Here is an 18,603-nt window from a genome sequence, read left to right on the forward strand (position 1 = left end):
GGACGATACAAGGCGCTTTCCCTTTCTTGTTTATTTTTAAATATAATTTAATTTTTTTATTATATTAAAAATAAATATGGTTTATAAATAAGTAAATATGACAACATGTTTAATTATTTTATACCTTAAAATTAGGATTTAAATTAAATTATTTTTTAATTAAAATATATATAAAATCAAGGGGTGAGCGAAATTCATCCCAATTATTTTTAAGAAATTCTCAAATCCATCCTTAGTATCATTTATTTAATGAAACATACTAAAAAACAATGTGACATAATTGTAAATGTCACGTTGTGATTCAAAAGCAAAGTGGCAGTAGGTTGATAATTCAATATGTTTGATATGGTGTATGGGTCCAATAGATAGGCTAAGTTTTTATACGAGTGGGACCTCATCATGATCGGATCAGGATTTGGTTGGCACTTGGCAGTTGAACGGTTGGGTTCACTTTCTAAAACATGGTCTTACCCTGATCCTAATATAAAAAAGTAAAGTCAACGGCACAAAACGAGAATACCTAAAAACTCAGATGCTCTTTAAGAATTAAAGAAAAGCAAAGGGGCCTTGCTGTAAAATTTCATTGTCGTCCTCGCACTAGGGTTTCTCTCATACTCTCAGTCTCAGAGCTTGAATCATCCGAAGAATGGCGGAATCGATTTGCAGAAATCTTCGAGACGGTGCATTAGAAGGGGAACATGCACCAGCTCTCTCAATAAAGGATTCGATAGCCACACCTTTCGGTTCCGACGTCTTCAATTACGTTTTAACCAAACTCTCTTCCAACATTTTGGCTGGGAAATCTCAATCTCAGTTTGTTCCGTTCTCCACAAAATAACAATTTATATCTAATTTAGGTTCTTCAATTTATATTTCTAAGTGTTTTTTTCCCCGAGTTCATTGTAGAGGTATCGTGCTTGTTGCGTTTTCTCGGAGTCCTTCTTTCTATGTGGATTTTCTGAAGACGAATGGAATTGACCTCGTTTCGGCGAAAAAATGGTGAATAGTCTTGCCGTCTTTATACTTTGAGCTCCGTTTGGTTGCTGAGAAATTCACGATAATTGAAAAATGTTGTAGTCCTAAAGATTAGCTATTCGTTCGCTTGCTGAGAAAGTTGAGTAAAGCAAAGAAATTAATGTTCTTTGACATTGCTCAGCTGTAATAGGCTAAATTGAGTGTGCTTTTCTTTCCCCATTTTTCTTTTTGTTGGGTACTAGAAGCTAAAAATGAATTCAAAATTTTCATGTTTGTTTTTCCTACATTTTTTCAACAATCAAAGGAGGCATTCAATTCTTTTAGTTTCCCACATTTTTTTTTCTTCTGGAAATAGAAAGGGGTCTTCATTTCTGCTCATTGAAATTTCCTCATCATGTGTGATTGTATTATACATGTGTTGAAAATGACAATTATTTGAGATAAAATTGTGATTTTGACGCATGGGTATGTGTGGGCTCAATTGTTGTTACAGGATTTCGATTCTGGATTGTTATACAGATCCTCTTGGTTGGAAGGATTCCCTTAAAGGGCCTTTGGACACTAAGAATTTCTCCTTAAAAGATCCAATTGAGGCTGTTCTTTTCAGACATGTGAGGAATCTGGATTTATTGTTATCTGCCATAATTGAAATGGGGGAAGGTATGTTGTAATTTTGCCATTAGAGAGAGAAAATTCTGTTGTTAGTATTCTAGTTTTGAGTAAATTTACTTCAACAAAATTTATCTTTTTAACATCAAAACTTTCATTTGTAGTTTACCTTATGTGTTTTCCTATCTTGTTCTTTTGACTTTTGAGTTTTTAAATTGTGTCTGATTGTTTATACTTGCAGCATTGGCTGGGCAAGGAAAAGGGAGATTCTCCGTTTCTATAGATTCGGTAATTCTGCATTCTATAATTGTAAATTTTTAGTAAGTTATATATTGCTAATATGCAAACTGAAACACCAAATGCCATTACTGTGGGGGGTGCTAAATGGGAATTTAAACAAGAATGGTTCTTTTGCATGGTGATATTTGTTTCCAAATGTTTGAGTGATCCATCATTTGTCTGAAGTCTTATGCAGATGCATAAAATCAAGAGTTGGGTGTATGAGTAGCCTGGTCGCTTTCAGTGGAAGTTTCATGGGAACTTCCTATAAATTGTGAATCATGTACAAACAAGCACTATGAGGATTCAACAGGAAAAAGATAAAAGCATTATGAGGATTAATGTGCATATGGCCCTATGATCAATCATAGGGAATAATCCAGTTAGAAAACTTGTTTCCTTTTAATATTGGAAACATTTACTGAATTGGCTGGATTTGATTCCTTCTTGTGTTCTGTCCCATATTGGGAAGATGCAACCTGACATACTCTGGTAACAGTAAAAGCTGTTGTAGAAGATTTTTGCATTGCTGTATTGCCTAATTTTAGATGACTAGTCTGATGATCCTACATAGTCTGTCATTGCCCTGGGAATCTCTCATTTGATATGCTTCTGATGTTGAGCACATATTACTGAGATATGATTCCATGCTTTATAAGCATAGAGATTGTTTACCCCCTATATATAAAATACTTGTTTTCAATGGTGTGAAGATAGATCCTGATGACGTATCTTAAATCATGGTCTACTGGGAATATATCCAAGTCCTCTATGGAAAATTGTCACTATGTATAATCTCATGAGAAGAGGATGGAAGCTGGCCAATTGGTGTTGTCTCTGTAAACATGATTATGAGTCTGTAAATAATCTTCTCATCCATTGTGAATGGGTTTTGATATTTCCTGTAGGAGGAGTGGTCTTAGGTTTTTCTGCATTGGGTTAGAGTGTTGCTTGGTTGGCATTATGGGTATTCTGCGAAGTGGTTTGGAGGCTGATTCTGTTATGCCTGATTTGGACCATCTGGAAAGAGTGCAATAACAGGGTGTTTTTGAAGGGGTGGCATGTTGTAGTTTGGAAGTGAAAATGGTTTACTAGGTACCTTGTTTCTGTGGTCCAATGGGGGGCTACGCTCTCCCTTTTCTTCTTTATTGGATTTTGTTAATAGAATGGGCATTGGTTAGTTGTTGTTTGGATTACTGCTGGGTATGTTGTTTTTTTCCCTCTTCTCTAGGTGTGGAGTCGTGTACATTGTGAATGCAAGATTGTGCCCCATTTTTTATAGCTTCCTTTATTAATACATCTCTTTTTTCCTATATATATAAAAAAAATCTCGTAGGTAATACTTGTAATTTTTGGTTGTTTCTGATGTATATTAAATTTCAACAATAGTATATGAAATGTAATTCCAGATTCTTCTGATGGAAAACAAATGGCTTAGAAAACAATCGGAGGGAGAGGCGGTACAATCCAACTAGGATGCAAAAAAGAAAGAAACCAATATCCTTTCTCCGTAATCCTGCATCTGTTTGCCAATGATATATTTAGACATGATGTTCAAGAGGGTTGTGTTTTGTGACAAGTATTCAGTGCCAATTTTTTCTTTGACAATCCATCTTAATATAAAGTTATAAGCTAGGAATAAAATCCAGAATTTGAGATTGCAACCATAACTTGGTCCAGGAGAAATATAATCTGTGCCAAAGATCTTGCATCAGAACTTCTCTAAAGAATCATTTATCTTCCAAAATTTTTTTTGAGGACTAAAGCTTTCTATCAAAAAGTATTGGTCAGGTACCAAGAAGTAGACTGTGGAGTAGGGTTTAATTGCAGTCTAGGAGCAGTAGTCTCGTACAGCAGAGGTTGTTTCTCAGTAACTTCCTTTCAATTATCAATCATGTTCCAAAAATGAAATTAGGAGAATTGAAGCTTCCTATTGAAAGCTGCCTATCTAACAAGTATTATGGGAACTGAGGTCATTAGGGAAACAAAAAGCATTATGGAGACTGATGTTTTTGCAGGTCTAGTCCTAATTGTAGGCGAGTAGCCCAATTGGAATAATTTTCTGAAAGGATTTGATTGCTTCAATCCAAATTCAGACATTTAACCACAGAGCTATGCTGTCTCATTCTAGGGAGGCAGTCTCGTAATTCTGGCTTGCTCATATGGTTTGTGGAAGCACTCAGATGGTTGTGGATGCTTCTGGCAATCTTTTGATTTACATCCATGGACTTTTGCTGAAATCATTCATAAAGCCTTTGTCCCATTTATATGGTTTTGGATGTGGTGATGGATCTCCCCCTAGTTAATAATTCATTTCATTATCTCATATGAGCACAATTTTTAATGCAATAAAACGGGAATTGTAAGACATGAAAAGCTACATTATTACTGTTTTAGAATGGGATTGAAGCTGAATTTTTGATGATGTAACATTTGAAATGCTGAGAGCTAAATGACTCAACAATTGTTTTAGGTGAATATGGCAAACTAATTGACTTCAGTAATTATCACTTAGAATTTTATATCATCTTATGAGATCATTTCAGTATAATTATTTATTTTTATGCATGTATCTCTGATTGTAATAATCACCTAAAATTGTGATTGCATATTTTCTTGGAATAAATCATTTTTCCCCTGATGGGTATGTTTAATTGGTATATCTTTTAAGTAATTTTATTTTGATAGGCATCTTATATTATAAAGAAAAGAAAGTTAAAGTGGACAATTAATTTTTGTCAAAAATAGAAAGGTTAGTCTAAAATAATTCAACCTTGAAAAATTTGATATCACTGCCATCTTTTGCTGATATTTCAATTATTTACAGAACTCCTTGCACAAAAAAATTTGCATTGCATTTGGAGATTTGTATTATTGATTGAACTTTGCATGACAGAAATGACAAATTTTGCCCTTTTTTTCCTTTCTTGCAAATTTGTAGTACTATAAAAACAGATGGACATGGTTAAATGGAAAAATTGTTTTGCCTTAGATAACAAAAAATTGACCAGGCTAGAATGTATCTATGCTGTAGTGGTCAACATTTGTGTTAGATATATATTTCAATGGTTTTTTTTGCTTGTATGCTGTAGCTGACCTATTTGAATGCTATTAGTTATTTGCTTGATGTACATTCTATTGTTCCCTTTTCTTCTCTTCTTTCTCTCATGCTCTATCTCACATTGTCTGTGTTTGTGGTTTCTTCTCATGTTATGCCAGGTAACTGAGATGTTTAGACATGCATCATTGCCATCAGTTGCAAACCTTTTAAGCAAAGTTCGCAGCCATGGTATGTATATATTTTTAATATCTTCTGCTGTTTCTTAGTCTATTACTTCCTGAATCTAGGAAAAACTATGGTATATATCATGCGATTTAGTCATCATTTGGTTCCTAGTTCTGGAAAACATAACAGGTTAGGTTGATACTAAATTAAAATTGTTAGCTTGATAATACATTGTAGGCCCACATCCAACAGTTTAAGCTTTTAGAAAAGTTTTTAGCGTAGCATGGTATCAAAGCTAGAGGTCCCTAATCTTGGAAGATTGGGAAAATCATTTCAGTGGCATATTTCAGTGTCATGCTGAAACTAATTTCTGATTGCTCTCTTCTTTTTTTAAATGAAGGAGGGATGAGGAGAGGCAAACACCCTTTAAATGTGAAACTATGTGGTTTAAAGTAGAGGAGTTCAGAGAGTTAATTAAAAGCTAGTTGATGGGATACGATGTTGTTTGTTCTTTTAGCTTGTAAATTGAAAGCTCTAAAGTAGGAGGACCTAAGAGTATCGAACAAAGAGGTGTTTCAGAATGTCTCAATCAGAAAAGTTGTAGCTTTAAATCATATTTGTTCCTGGAATTCCAAGGAGAGGGAAACTGTTCTCTCTGTTGAGGTTGAGGATAGAATGGTGGCAGTGGATGAGTATGAGAAATGGGCCACTATGGAAGAAAGTTCTTGAATGTGGTAGAGAATTATGTTTGATTTGGGGGGTGGTTAAAAATGATAGCTTCTTTCATAAAATGGTTAATGCTCATAGAAGAACAAACTTCTAGGCCAAAGTTAGAGTGAATAGAGTTTGACTTTCTGAAGATGCAGAAAAGAAAAAGAGGGTGTCAAATGCCTTTCATCATCTCCTCTATGAGGCAGGGGACTGGAGACCTACTATCAACGAGATATCTTTTGAATTTTGATTTCTTGGGAAGTGAAGATTCGAGTAGCCTGGAGACTGCTTTTATTGAGAAGTTTTCACTGCTCTTTCCAATCTGTGTGGGGCTAAAGCTCCTGTCCTGGACAAGTTCACCATGCCTTTTAGGCAACATTGCTGGGATTTTGTAAAGAAATTGGTGATGGGGTTTTTTGGGAAGTTTTATGAGTATGACTATTTTGAAAGAAGTTTAGATGCCACATTTCTAGGTCTTAATTCCTCAGAAAGGAGGAGTAGAAGAATTGAATGACTCTAGATCCCTGGCTTGGTGGGAAGGTTGTATAAGCTTTTAGCAAAAGTTTTGGTTAATGGGTTGAAGAAAGTGGAATCTGATTATCAATATACCCTTATAGAGGGTAGTTAAAATTTGATGTTCTTATTGCAAATGTGACCATAGCTTCAACGCTGAAGATTGCTATTAATGGTGTTATCTGTAAACTTGACATTAAGAAGGTTTATGACCAAAGTTAATTGGCATTTCTTACTAATGGTTTTGGAAAAATTGAGATTTTAGTTAAAAGTGGGTTGGATTAAGTGGTGCATCTTGTTGGCTAAATTCTCTTTGTTAGCTAATGGGACTCCTGCAGTCTCTTTTCAAATATCAAGGGATTTTAGTTAATCAGTTAGTTGCCTGGAAAAGGTGGGCTTTGGCATTAGAAACCTTTCTATTATCAGCCAAGCTGTTCTTGACAAAAAGAGTTAAGAGATTTGCTTTAGAGAGGGAAGCTTTGTGGAAGCAGGTTATTGTAGGAAAATTTGGGGAAAGAGGGGGGCTGATTCTGGTAGTGTGGAGGGTGGTTATGGGGTGGGAATGTGGAAGGCGATCAGGAGCGGGTGAGAGTTAAAGTAGAAGTAGCTTCATTGTGGTCAATGGAAGAAGAATCTAGTTTTAGAAGAATAGGTGGGGTGGTTACATCTTTGGGTGCCTCTTTTGGGTTGTTTGCTATAGCTGCCACTGGTTGCGAGTGAAGTTTTTGCTAAAGATAATCCCCTTCTGAATCTTATTTTATTAGCCATTGACCCTTCCTTTTCCATCTTTTTTTTTTTTTTTTTCTTTTTTTGTGGATGTGTATTTAAAATTGTTATTTTTAAATTACTTTGCCCAGCCATTTGTTGTTTGCTATTATTATGCCACAACAACTGGAACAACTTCTTAGCTGTTATGGCATTCATTTTCGTGCAGTAGTTATCAGAGTTTGCTTTCTGCTTCTGTTTGAGCATTTCCAGCTGCTGTATGTACAAAATTTTACAATGACGTAATGTAATTTTTGGTTTTAGTTATGATATATGTCTGGTTTGTTGAAATCCTAAATTTCTAAATTTGTTGTATTAATACATAAAATACGCTTCTGGACATTGCATTTTTCCACTGTTTTTCTCAATTGCAGATCGAATTTCTAGTACCTTTTGGTTGTTACATTCAGACCTTCATGAAATCAGGGCCATTGCTGCTCTCGAGTACCTGTCATCTATGGTTGGCAGTTTAGAACCAATGAATCTATCTTTAAATGGTCAAAGAGGTGATTTGGAGAAGCTCTCTTTGCTTGAACAGAATTCAAGGAAAGGAAAATTTCATGTGCGATTTAAGCGTAGAAATGGACGAGTTAGAGTAATGGTGATACCTTGTTCTCTTTTTCTCTTTGAATATTTTTTATGCTGATGTACAAAGCAAAGCAACTGACATATCTAATATATTTAAAATTCTATATTTAGTGTGAGGACTTTCATATCAAGCAATCAGGCATCAACTTTACACCAGTTTCTTCTGAAGAGGGAATAATAAATCAAGGCCTTCTACCAAAGGTCAGTTGCATTGCATTTTTTATTTTCCATTGGAATTTTGGTTCTCTCACTTACAAGGAACACAGATGCATTTGCACTGGCTGCCTGCCACAGAATATGCTGCATGCATAAACATACTATACTGACAAGGTAACAAAACACCTGCATGGGCAGATTGCACATAGTCCGAAATACATGTACTGATTCAAGCACTAAAACGCATGAACATGCAATGAAATACTCAGATATAAGACTATATGTGTTCTGTTTTATTCATTTTACAAAAAATGCTCCTTCACAGGTGCAGTTCAATCTACAGCTGTCAGAGAAGGAGCGAATTGATAGGGCCAAGGTTGTACTTCCGTTTGAGCACCAAGGTATGATGCATCTTGGTTATGTTTTATTTTTGTTTTCGCTGTTGAAATTTAGGCTTCTATAAAAAGGGTGAATATTTGTTTTTATTTTAAGTAATTAATTAATTTATAATAATTATCTTTAACTTCCTACTTCAGGAAATGGAGAACCCATGCACATTTATGATGGCCGAAGGTCACTTTCTGAGGGAAAAGATGAGAAAGCATCTGTATTGACTGAGAATTTGCAGACAAATGAGGATTCTGGAAAGGGTGAGATAATATATTTTCGTGACTCAGATGATGAGATGCCAGATTCTGATGAGGATCCTGATGATGATTTGGATATATAGCAAACACCGAGCATTATTTGTAAGCATGCCTGGACCTGAAGTATGGGTTTTCATATTTGGGTGCTTCAATTCAAGTGGAAAAGTAAGCGCAATTCAAAGATGGGTTGGTGATCATGTTTGCTCAAGTCAGTTGAATTACTCAATGCGGAATGCTGGTGCCAGGTGAATTTTTGTTAGTTTGAGCGAGATAGTTAATATTAGGGGATACATCTAGAATCAGTTATTAGCAAAGGTATTGGAAGAGCTGTCCAGCCATTTATTATATGGCTTGACCTCTTGGCTCTTTTAACCATGAACTTCCTCATTATGGTCATTGAGGAAATCGATGATCGATTATAGATATATGCATTTGTCATTAGCAAAGCTGGCCCTATATCTTGTTAGAGACGTTATTCTGTAGCTGATCAGTACATTATATTGATGAGTGGATTTCTCTAAATTTATGATATGGTATGAATGTTTACCGTTGCAGAAGGCCATACTCACTTCTTCCCTATCATAACTACCTGCTTTTTCTGTGTTACTGGGAATATTTTTACACACACACACACACACATATATATATATATATATATATTTTCAAATTGCATATTACATAAGTTACACAACCTCCAAAAAAATTTGGCAGTTCACCATCACCATTTGGTTAAAGCTCAACTTATGATGGATCAGGCTGGAAGTCTAAAGTGGAGGGTAGCCTAATCTGATAATTGAAAATATGCATCCGTAAGTCTTTGAATGGGTGCAGACCAAAAGTTAGGGTAAATGATGTTCAGCAAACAGCAAGTTTCTCAGGAAAAATTTGACCAAGAATATGGAACATAGGGTCATAACTCATGACCCATTAGAATAGTAATGCCATCATTTCAATTGCATGATTTACTTAGAAAAATTCAATCAGGAGAAGCACCATATTCAATATTCAATAATTCATATAGTTCAAAATGGTTTAAAAGGGGTGGGTTTGGGTTCCTAAGACTAATGTGCATTGGTGCAAATGCAATCATGCAGAGTTCACGGTCTATATCAATTGAATAACTCAATTTCTTCCATTGACCTTAATCTAAAAGACATCAACATAATGCTCCTATACAGAATGATCATGAATGTGATAATGTAGTAAACCCCGACTAACAAAAGGGTTAAAAGAATGAAGTCATGAAAAGTGCGGTAAGCGCAGTTTCAGTATCAGTTGAATCCAGAAACAATGCCTGAAAACAGCATAGAATGTATCATTGAGGAAACAAAAAGAATGGGCGAGAGTCGCCTCTCTGCTACAACAACAAGAATCTGAAACCAAGTCCCTGAACCTGAAAGGAAAACAAGATTGTTATTTATTATGGGTTATTCAATATGCATTATATGATATGTAATCTTCTCAACCCTTTTCCCTCCTATTAGCTTTTCAGTTTCTGATGGCTGAGAGATCTGCAAAAAAGTTGCAAACACTGCAAGATTTTTGGGCATGCTTCGTTAAAGAATATGTTCATCACAGTGAGATTTAAACTGCATTTTTGTTTTGTTTTGTTTTTTTTTTTTCTTAAATTTCTAGCCATTTTGAGATCTCGGATCGATTGACATTGGTTGGCAAGACACTCCTTAAGTTATTTCTGGCATAAGAGTAAGATGAATGATTTTTCAGAAAACTTAGCCTTGGACAGCTGCTGGAAAAGGTTTTCAATAAGATTTAGTTGGTAACCTAAGCATTTTCCTGGTAAGAGGGTGTTGGTAAATCAATTTAATGACTTCATATGACTTAATAACTTAATTTAAGTATATTTCATAAAATAACTTAATATTATAACTTAAAATTAAAAATGACTTTAATAAATCAATTTAATGACTTGATAATTTAAGCATAATTTAACTTAAAGTCATCATAAGTCATTAAGCATTAAGTACTGAGTTCTAGTAAACGCCCTCTAAGTGGGATGCTGAAGTATGAAAATTCATATTAAGAGGTGATGCAACATCATATAAACTATATGGGCTATTTAAGTAATATAGTAATAATTAATAAGTGAAGCATTTTCATAACATAAGAATTTCAATAACATGCCACAACTGCAAGTTATAGGAAAGTATGGTGTAGAGAACTTGATGGATGCTCCTATAATGCATGCAAACTATGGAGGAGATTAGTAATTAACCATATTGATCAATTCTAATTGAACACTTCAGTATCTTCTAAGATTACTATTTATTTATTTATTTTTGGAGAATGTTTAGTTTCAGCCAACAGCATTGACTTCAAAACCTTGAAACTATGGAAAAGAGAGACACCTGAATGAACCAGAACTAGACTCTTCAACCAGCCAACGAAAGTGAAAACACCATCTTATTCTTTTCAGGGGCTCTTAATAATATTTTCAAGATCCTGCCCATGACATTTGTTCCCTGATTTACTTTTCGGTCCTATATTTTCGAACCTAAGGGAGATGCCTACTAATATACTTCATAAAGGACTTCACAACCTAGCAAAGGAATCCATTCCCTTGTCTTCATCTAAATTTGTACATTGTGAAAGTATGTCTCATCCTTCAAAGATCTTTTGGGTTCTGATAAAACAACTTGGTAGCCTCAAAGCATTTGAAACTATTCTTTCTCCATATTTATTGACAGATCATCCCCAGAATTTAAATAATGAAGTCTCCTAGTATTTCTATTTTTCCATCAAATGTGGGTGATGCCTACAATTATTTGTAAAGGCTCCATTTTTTTAAAATTCAGCGTAATTGAGCCTTCACATTCAAGGGGGAAATTTTGCATGTGAAATGGAAGGGTTGGTATAAGGATGAATTTAAGTAATGATATTATTGAATTATCATAATTATTTCGATATTTCTTTTTTAGTTCCTATATATTATGGAGTCTTTGTGAATCCATATGACCTTAGTTCTTCCACACCTGCTAAATTTCCCAATTGAAAGCACATTAAATTTTACAAGTTAAAGAAGCAGATCCTACCTCAAGATAAGATGACAAGTCCAAGGTACATGGCTGCAGCAAGGAATATAAATGATATCATTCCCCTGCAACAAAAGCCCATCAGAATAAAATTGGCAACAGGACATAAATATGGTATCAAGCATGGAAGCATTTAGAGAAAATCTCCAAAGTGATCAAGGGTGAATTTTTTTATTGTTAAGATGCTCACCAAATAACTCCCCAACCAACACCATTACAAGGGCAGGGGCAAATTTCAGCAAACTTCTCAGCATCACTGGAGTGAACTCTTCGAGATATTAGGTCATCGTATATGTCTGCATATTATATTCATATTATATGGCAGTTGCAACTTCACAGGCAGACACTTAATTTACTAGAGCAAGATGATTGATTATACCATAAACTGAGAATAAACTGTTCATTACACCTGCATGGTACCAGAACAGATGTAAGCTACACCTTTTTCCTTCCAAGAGACAATGATTGAAAATTGTATAGTAGCAAGCTCACTTAAGATAAAGGGAAAGATATAATGGATAAGCATATACCCATGAAGAGAATGAAGAACCGAAGAATACGAACTTTAGTTGTTTCTTGCAAAACCCAAATTATTGCAAGAAAAATAATGAATCCTGAAAGGTTCAGTTGCCAATATTAAATGACATGAACATGGAAACCTGTGGATACTATGAAAAGAATTACAAGACCATAAAAGTACTCACCAATGCATAGTCCTCGAAGTGTCCACTGTTTGGATGATGGAACAAAGAAAGATGTGGGTGTTAGAAATATTGAGAACTTATAAACTCTACTTTCTTGTTCAAAGAAATAAATAAATACCTACAGCATCCGCATAAGGCATACCAAATATAGGTATGAATATTGTCACTTACATTTTTAGCAATGAAAAGCACCACAATCAGAGCAACAGCAAAACAGCCAGCAGCAATTCTTGAAGTGAGAAGATTTGTAGATGCTAATATGAAAACCATTCCCCAAAATGATGAGCCAAGATCTGGATCAAAAAGGCAATTATGAATTCTCTGAATGCACTAAAAAGAAGCTTTTTTAGAGAACAACAAACCCAATTTGACATCATTAGAATAGGAAATCTTATAACTTAAGAAGTTAAATGTATTTGAGTTGATGATGACAAAGTCATTCAATTTTCATGGCTTTAGATCATGCTCTGCTAGAAGGATGCATCATAGAAATGATGTTGTCAGGAGAAAGTGTATTACATCCAGCGGGCAAGATCAACCAATATACACCACCCCTTGTTTGTGTCACCCCACCCTCATCTGCATTAACCTGGATCCCCTCCACCTGCATATCGAAGTAGATTATAAAACTTGTGATTGAGCATTAAAAGAAACACCAAGCAATTTAAGGAAATAAAATTATAAAAATAGCAACCAACGTTGTAAGCTCTCATCTTTATTTTATTTTTTTATTTGTTTTTTTAAACTCGCAAACCAAAATGATATCTTGCTAGTAGGCATTATAGAACAAACAGAATATGAATTCCTTTACCTGATGGGAGTTGATAACAGTTTTTCTTTTTCTTATTTTATTTTCTTTTTTATTTTGTTGATAGGCAGGAGTTGATAACAGTTTTATTCTTTATTATTTCTCTTATCTAGCTGATGAACATCTCAAATGCCTATAAACCCTTGTGACATGATGGAGCTTGACTGGATCTCATCAGTGCTTTTGTAGGCTTAAGTTTGATGTGTAAGTGCTTAACACTGATCACATGACTGAATAAGAACTCATTACTAAATGAAATTGAATGCCTCCAGCGTATCCCAATGCCCAGATGTTATGAAACATTGGAAAATAATGTGGAACCAAATCCTAGAACTAATTCAGAAAAATTAAGAAGGATTACAAACACAGGTGTGCCTGATCTAAACAGGAGATGGAAAGAATATAGGGTTTCAGAAAACAGTCTGACTCACAGAGCTCCTCTCACCTTACCTCAATCAAAAGACCCAAAATGAAAACTGAAGGTTTTGACAAAGATAAATTTAAGTTCCTAACTAATACTTTCTTAAAAAGCAATATGTGTACTAGGTGCAAAAGGAGGAATACCCATACCAAGACAGCAACATATCTCTAACTGGCAGATCATGCTGCTAAGTGCAATATGGTGCTAGAGGTGCACAGACTCAGATAGTTGAATAGTGAATATCTGAATGAAGAACATCTCTAAAAGAACATCTTCCAAAGAACTGACAGGATGTCAGAATTTTCTTTTTTCAATAAGGAAAAATAGATAAAAAAGAAGGAAAGGAAAGAAAGAAAATTGTTTTTGCAATATTTGTGACAAAACTGAAGACAAGCACACCTGACAAGTTGTCAATCATCCTAATGCTTTAATGTCTATCATAACCTTAATGTTCACACAACTTTTAATAGTTAATAGATTAATAGATAAAAACACAAGTTCTTTTTTTGATGGAAATATTCAAGTTTTTATAACACATTTTTGACAAAAATACAATTTAAGAAAATCCAATGTCAATCAACGTTAATTATAATCCATTTTGCATCTAATGTTCCATAATTCCATTATAAATCACCTAAGAATTATAAATGAGTATTGCACATCTTTCTTTTTTGGACCATGTTATAAAGTCATTAACCAAAAGAAAAAAAATGGAAAATGTTTTGCACAAAGCATAAAAAGGCTAATCCATCTCAAGAAAAAGTACAAACCAACAATAAAATCAACGGAGAAAGTTCTGGCTGAAGGAAGAGAATAGAAGGTCCAAGAAGAAGGAGCATCTTGGAGCAATTCCTTGAGCTTAAAGTTGGGGCAGCTCCATATTACGAAAGTTCTCCTATTCTATTCTTTCAAAACAACCCAACCAGTTTTCACTTTATCTCTCCTTAACTTCTAATCTACTGAAAAAGGAGATCCCTCACCAAACTAGGTAAAGTCCAACAAATCCCAAGCAAATACAAAATAAGATAAAAAAGTTTCTGATTCACATTATAATTGAGGAAGAAAGGGTTCTCAAGCTGTGAAAGAGATCCCTTATTGAACTAGTTAAACCCTGATAAATCCCTAGCAATTGCTCTTGGCACTGATTGAATTAAATTAATGGGGTTAACCGATTAAGTATCTCGAGCCAGGGATAGAGTAAAATAAAGATAGGAACAAAAACCTGTTTGGTCAAGACAAAATGAGATTTAACAGTTCAAAAACCAACTTAAAATGAAGGAAGAGAATTTGCTCTCACATTGTTCATCCTGACCACTTATCCTTATTACTCACAGTATGAAGTATAATTCTCACAAATTTCTGATCAAAATGGGAAAATTTTTATAGTTGAATTTCAATCCCAAGAGAGTTGTTACCATACAGGCTAAAATGAACTCAATCCAATCCATGGGGAGTCCACACAAGCCCTTCAATAGGTGCCTCTTCCACTTAAAAATGCTCCCCATGGAAGCCTATGAGCATTAGTGGAACGCTTCCCTGGTCTCTCTCTCTCTCTCTCTCTCTCTCTCTCTCTCTCTCTCATATTCTCATAACACACACACACACACACACACACACACTCCATGTGTAATGCTCTCTCACAAACAATCCATGTGTACTGCGCTCTCTCTCTCTCTCTCCATGTCTACTGCTATTTCCATCATACCCCATGTTATGGGATGTACATATAGGTTATTGGATGCATTCTTTGTAGTAACATACATTGGTTTGTGAAAGAACTGTAAGGTGAATCCAAAGTCAAAAGCTTCCATTGCAGTCCGTGAAAGTACCCAAGAGTATGGTGTTCGAATCCTCTTCAGTTAAGATTGGTATCAAAGCTATTTTGACTCACATTGAATGAGAAGGTTTCTCATGTTCAATAGGAATGAAATTTCATGCAGCTTACCTTGAAGAAATAAGAAAACTCAATTTTCTAGTTTTTCAGTGACTCCTGCTGGAGGGTATAAAGCTGTTGCCTACAGGTCCTAGAAAATGGAATCCCCAAAATATATAAAAATAAAGAAAGGTTATGTTGATTATTTTGAGGAATGCATAATTGCTATAGATAAAGGATCTCTGCTATTTCCCACAAGAAGGTGGATAATTGGGTGCTTCTGAATACATGATTTAGTTTTCCTGAACACCAAATGTTTCATAGTTCATTAACATTCAGAATCTAAAGTAGCATGCTCGATAGTATCTTCTAAAAGAAACAGTCACTTCATTTGAGCTTGGATTAGAATTATATGTTGATTTAAAATTTGCCCAAAAAGAAATAGCAAGTACATCTTTTTTTTTTTGATAGGAAGAAATAGCAAGCACATCCAGTTGAGGAACAGTGAACTATTAGTCTGTAAAAGCTAAATAAGTTTGAACCTATGGTCATTGGGCCTTGCTAAAAAGACCTACTAACTTTTTTGAGTTGATGAATAGCTATTCCCTAGGGAGGAAGTACAACATGTTATTCAACCCTGTAATCATGTCATTAAAGTAAAAACACCAAACATTGTCCAAATTCAAAGTGGTCACATTGAGATATACAAAAATATATATTTGCATATACAAAAATATATGTTTGTACTGAAAATGAAAAATATGATGGGCCAAAGTGTTCTGTACCTGACCACATGTAAGCTTACAAGCGATTGCATGACTTGCTTCATGAAGAAATACAGTGATGAGCTTAAATGGAGTCAGCAAGAATGTCCTCCATAGCTATTGCAAAAACAATCCAACATTTCAGCATTAATCGATTGAACAAACCAAAGACACAAGATTTGGAAAATCAAATCAATCTAAAGTTCACACATTATCTACAAGAGATATCTCCTCTTAGAAATCACCTGCATTGATTGGTGTTAAAATTGAAATTTCTAGGACATATGTTAAAAAATTCAAGTCCTTCCTCAATTCCAATAGCTCTAAATCCTGAACAAAAATACTGAATTATTCATCTTATTATTGCATCAACAGTTCCTTGCACATGATCAAGTTTTTTTTTTTTTGATGAATAAATAGTAGTATATTAATAAAAAGAAAAAAGGCACATCAAGGAAGCACCCCAAAGTATACAGGTGGCCTTGCACATGATCAAGTTACGTAATCTCATTTTGCTCTCAATTGGTGCTCTCTAACTTCCTGCAATTCCATTCATTTCTCACCCATCATTTCGTTCTTGTTTGTCACGATGAAATTTTTTTAGAATAAATTCTTAGTAAAACACAAATTACCAATCTGCTCTGAAAGGACCTCAGAAGAATCACTGTTGAAAAAATTTGCAACACCAAATGTAGGAAAAAAATAAAACAAAATAGAGAAGACAAAAAATTATGTGGTTCAACATAATTACCTACATCCACAGAAAAAAGAGAGAGATCAAATTTACTAATAAATTTCAAAATTACATATTCGAACTCTCTCAACCTTTCCCTATGCAAAACCTAATACACCTTTTACCTACTTCTCTTCACTCTTCTTATTTTTTTCATTCTCCCCACAAATTCTATGTAAAGCTGCATATTTATAGACTCCTATGGGCGAACCCAAAACAATAAGTTTTCCAATCCTAGTTAAGCTCAAAAACAGTAATTTACCCAAACTAGAACTCTACGAATATTGATTGTCCTAAAAAGTAAAAATAAATAATTTAAGTCAAAATTACCAACAATCTCCACCTTGACTCAAATTCTCTCAATCCACGCATGGGGTAGCTCTTCTTCATACTCACCTTTGCACCCCTTATGGGTGGGGTGCTACTGCTACACAATCAATGAGAGTAAACATGTGTCAAAGTCGAACTGTCATTGAACTCACCTTCTGGAATTTGTCCCATCCTTTTTTCAATAAGTACCCTTACCTGAAAGCAGATTCTTGATCAACCTGCCTTTGTATTTTTCATCAAATACCAACATCTTGTCCCATTCTTCTACTTCAACAACTTCTTTAGCACTAGCATAATTCTTTATAACATGGCTCTACCATCATAACTCCACCCAAAATTAGCGTATTAATATTTATTCTTCTGTCCCCTTTGTAGGAAAAATCATAGCCTAGAGTGTCCAGAGCCCCTCAAGAAATCTAGCTCCTCAATTTAGAAACATGCTTAAGATTAGCCAATGTCCTTCCAACACATCAAACATCTTTACCTTTACAATACCAATTCCAATAGCTTTAGAGTAAGAATCATTGTGTCTATTAGAATAGTACTAGCATCACATTCCTTATAGATGCCAACACATTCCTTATACGAGTACATATGAAAAGAACATTCAGAATCCCAAATTTATAAAGGCAATACCTTTTGCAATGCAAAACATCCAACAACAAATAAACAAACTTTCAATTTGACAGCATTCAACTCTACAATATCTAATTGTCCTTCTATTATTATATTCGACAAAACCCAACCCCTTTCCAGACCCCAGAAAAAGAAAACTTTAAACCCACCGTTTGTCTGCCAGGAAAATGCAGAAAAGGAGAAGGGCCCCATTTCGGACCAAACTGTCCACCCATCTAAGCTCAATACAGCTATCTGACTCAGGTTTATTTTCAAATACTTCATGAAACAAAATCAGCAGAAAACATAAACACCCAAAAATCTGTTTTCTTCCCCATTGCTCCATTTCTGAAAAACCAAACAGAGAAAAGAAAAACTAAGATACAAAGAAGGAAGTGTACCAGTAGGATGACAACAGTGAAGACACCGATGGTCGCAAGGAAGACGACTTGATCGTGCTTACAGCAGTTCTTGAGCTCCCAATTGGCCATTGTGTTCCGGGAATTACTAGAGAAAGAAGAGTTAAGGGGGGCGTTTGGTAGGCGAGAAAGTAGAGAGAAAATAGGGTGGAGAGACAATGATTCAACTTCTGTTTAGATTGGCGGACCAATAGTTTGTTGTGGACACGTCCAATTGGCCAATTACGCGTGAGGATTTTTCAAATTTTATTTATTTTATTCTTTAAACAGAGAAAATTTGTTGTCAACTTGCATAAAAGTTAAAAGCAGACCTGGTCATTGTGGCTGCTCACCAAATATTTTTCAAAGGTAAAATATTTGGATATAAGAATTTATTAGAACTTGAAAGGGAAATTTTGAATGGCTACTATTTGAATG

At 34.8% G+C, this 18,603-nt stretch overlaps 2 protein-coding genes across 2 annotated transcripts; one reads left to right on the top strand and one right to left on the bottom strand.

Annotated features, from left to right (window-relative positions):
• Positions 1-563: 563 nt before the first annotated feature.
• Positions 564-9,029, top strand: LOC117931432 (elongator complex protein 5). The gene is made up of 9 exons (XM_034852429.1): positions 564-813; positions 907-999; positions 1,469-1,635; positions 1,826-1,872; positions 5,083-5,152; positions 7,453-7,679; positions 7,778-7,867; positions 8,148-8,223; positions 8,359-9,029. The coding sequence occupies exons 1-9, from the start codon at positions 647-649 to the stop codon at positions 8,550-8,552; spliced, it is 1,131 nt and encodes a 376-aa protein (XP_034708320.1). The 5' UTR covers positions 564-646; the 3' UTR covers positions 8,553-9,029.
• Positions 9,030-9,435: 406 nt separating this feature from the next.
• Positions 9,436-18,376, bottom strand: LOC117929583. The gene is made up of 10 exons (XM_034849907.1): positions 18,169-18,376; positions 16,111-16,206; positions 12,743-12,827; positions 12,395-12,516; positions 12,224-12,248; positions 12,050-12,133; positions 11,899-11,928; positions 11,710-11,815; positions 11,520-11,584; positions 9,436-9,862 (listed from the first exon to the last, which is right to left on the bottom strand). Exons 1-9 carry the CDS (start codon positions 18,256-18,258, stop codon positions 11,521-11,523), a joined length of 702 nt encoding a protein of 233 aa, XP_034705798.1. The 5' UTR covers positions 18,259-18,376; the 3' UTR covers positions 9,436-9,862; position 11,520.
• Between the last annotated feature and the right edge of the window lie 227 nt (positions 18,377-18,603).

The sequence above is a fragment of the Vitis riparia genome, chromosome 14, assembly GCF_004353265.1.
Source record: "Vitis riparia cultivar Riparia Gloire de Montpellier isolate 1030 chromosome 14, EGFV_Vit.rip_1.0, whole genome shotgun sequence".
In the NCBI taxonomy this organism is placed as follows: domain Eukaryota; kingdom Viridiplantae; phylum Streptophyta; class Magnoliopsida; order Vitales; family Vitaceae; genus Vitis; species Vitis riparia.

Bases quoted from the DNA above. Each gene is read 5' to 3' on its own strand.
- LOC117931432 (XM_034852429.1), top strand. From the start codon at position 647: ATGGCGGAATCGATTTGCAGAAATCTTCGAGACGGTGCATTAGAAGGG. The intron at 1,873-5,082 runs GTAATTCTGCAT...ATGTTATGCCAG, and splicing joins TCTCCGTTTCTATAGATTCG to GTAACTGAGATGTTTAGACA. The intron at 7,680-7,777 runs GTGATACCTTGT...TTCTATATTTAG, and splicing joins ATGGACGAGTTAGAGTAATG to TGTGAGGACTTTCATATCAA.
- LOC117929583 (XM_034849907.1), bottom strand. From the start codon at position 18,258: ATGGCCAATTGGGAGCTCAAGAACTGCTGTAAGCACGATCAAGTCGTC. The intron at 12,828-16,110 runs GTACAGAACACT...TTCGATATGCAG, and splicing joins GTAAGCTTACATGTGGTCAG to GTGGAGGGGATCCAGGTTAA. The intron at 11,929-12,049 runs GTATATGCTTAT...GGTACCATGCAG, and splicing joins GTTCTTCATTCTCTTCATGG to GTGTAATGAACAGTTTATTC.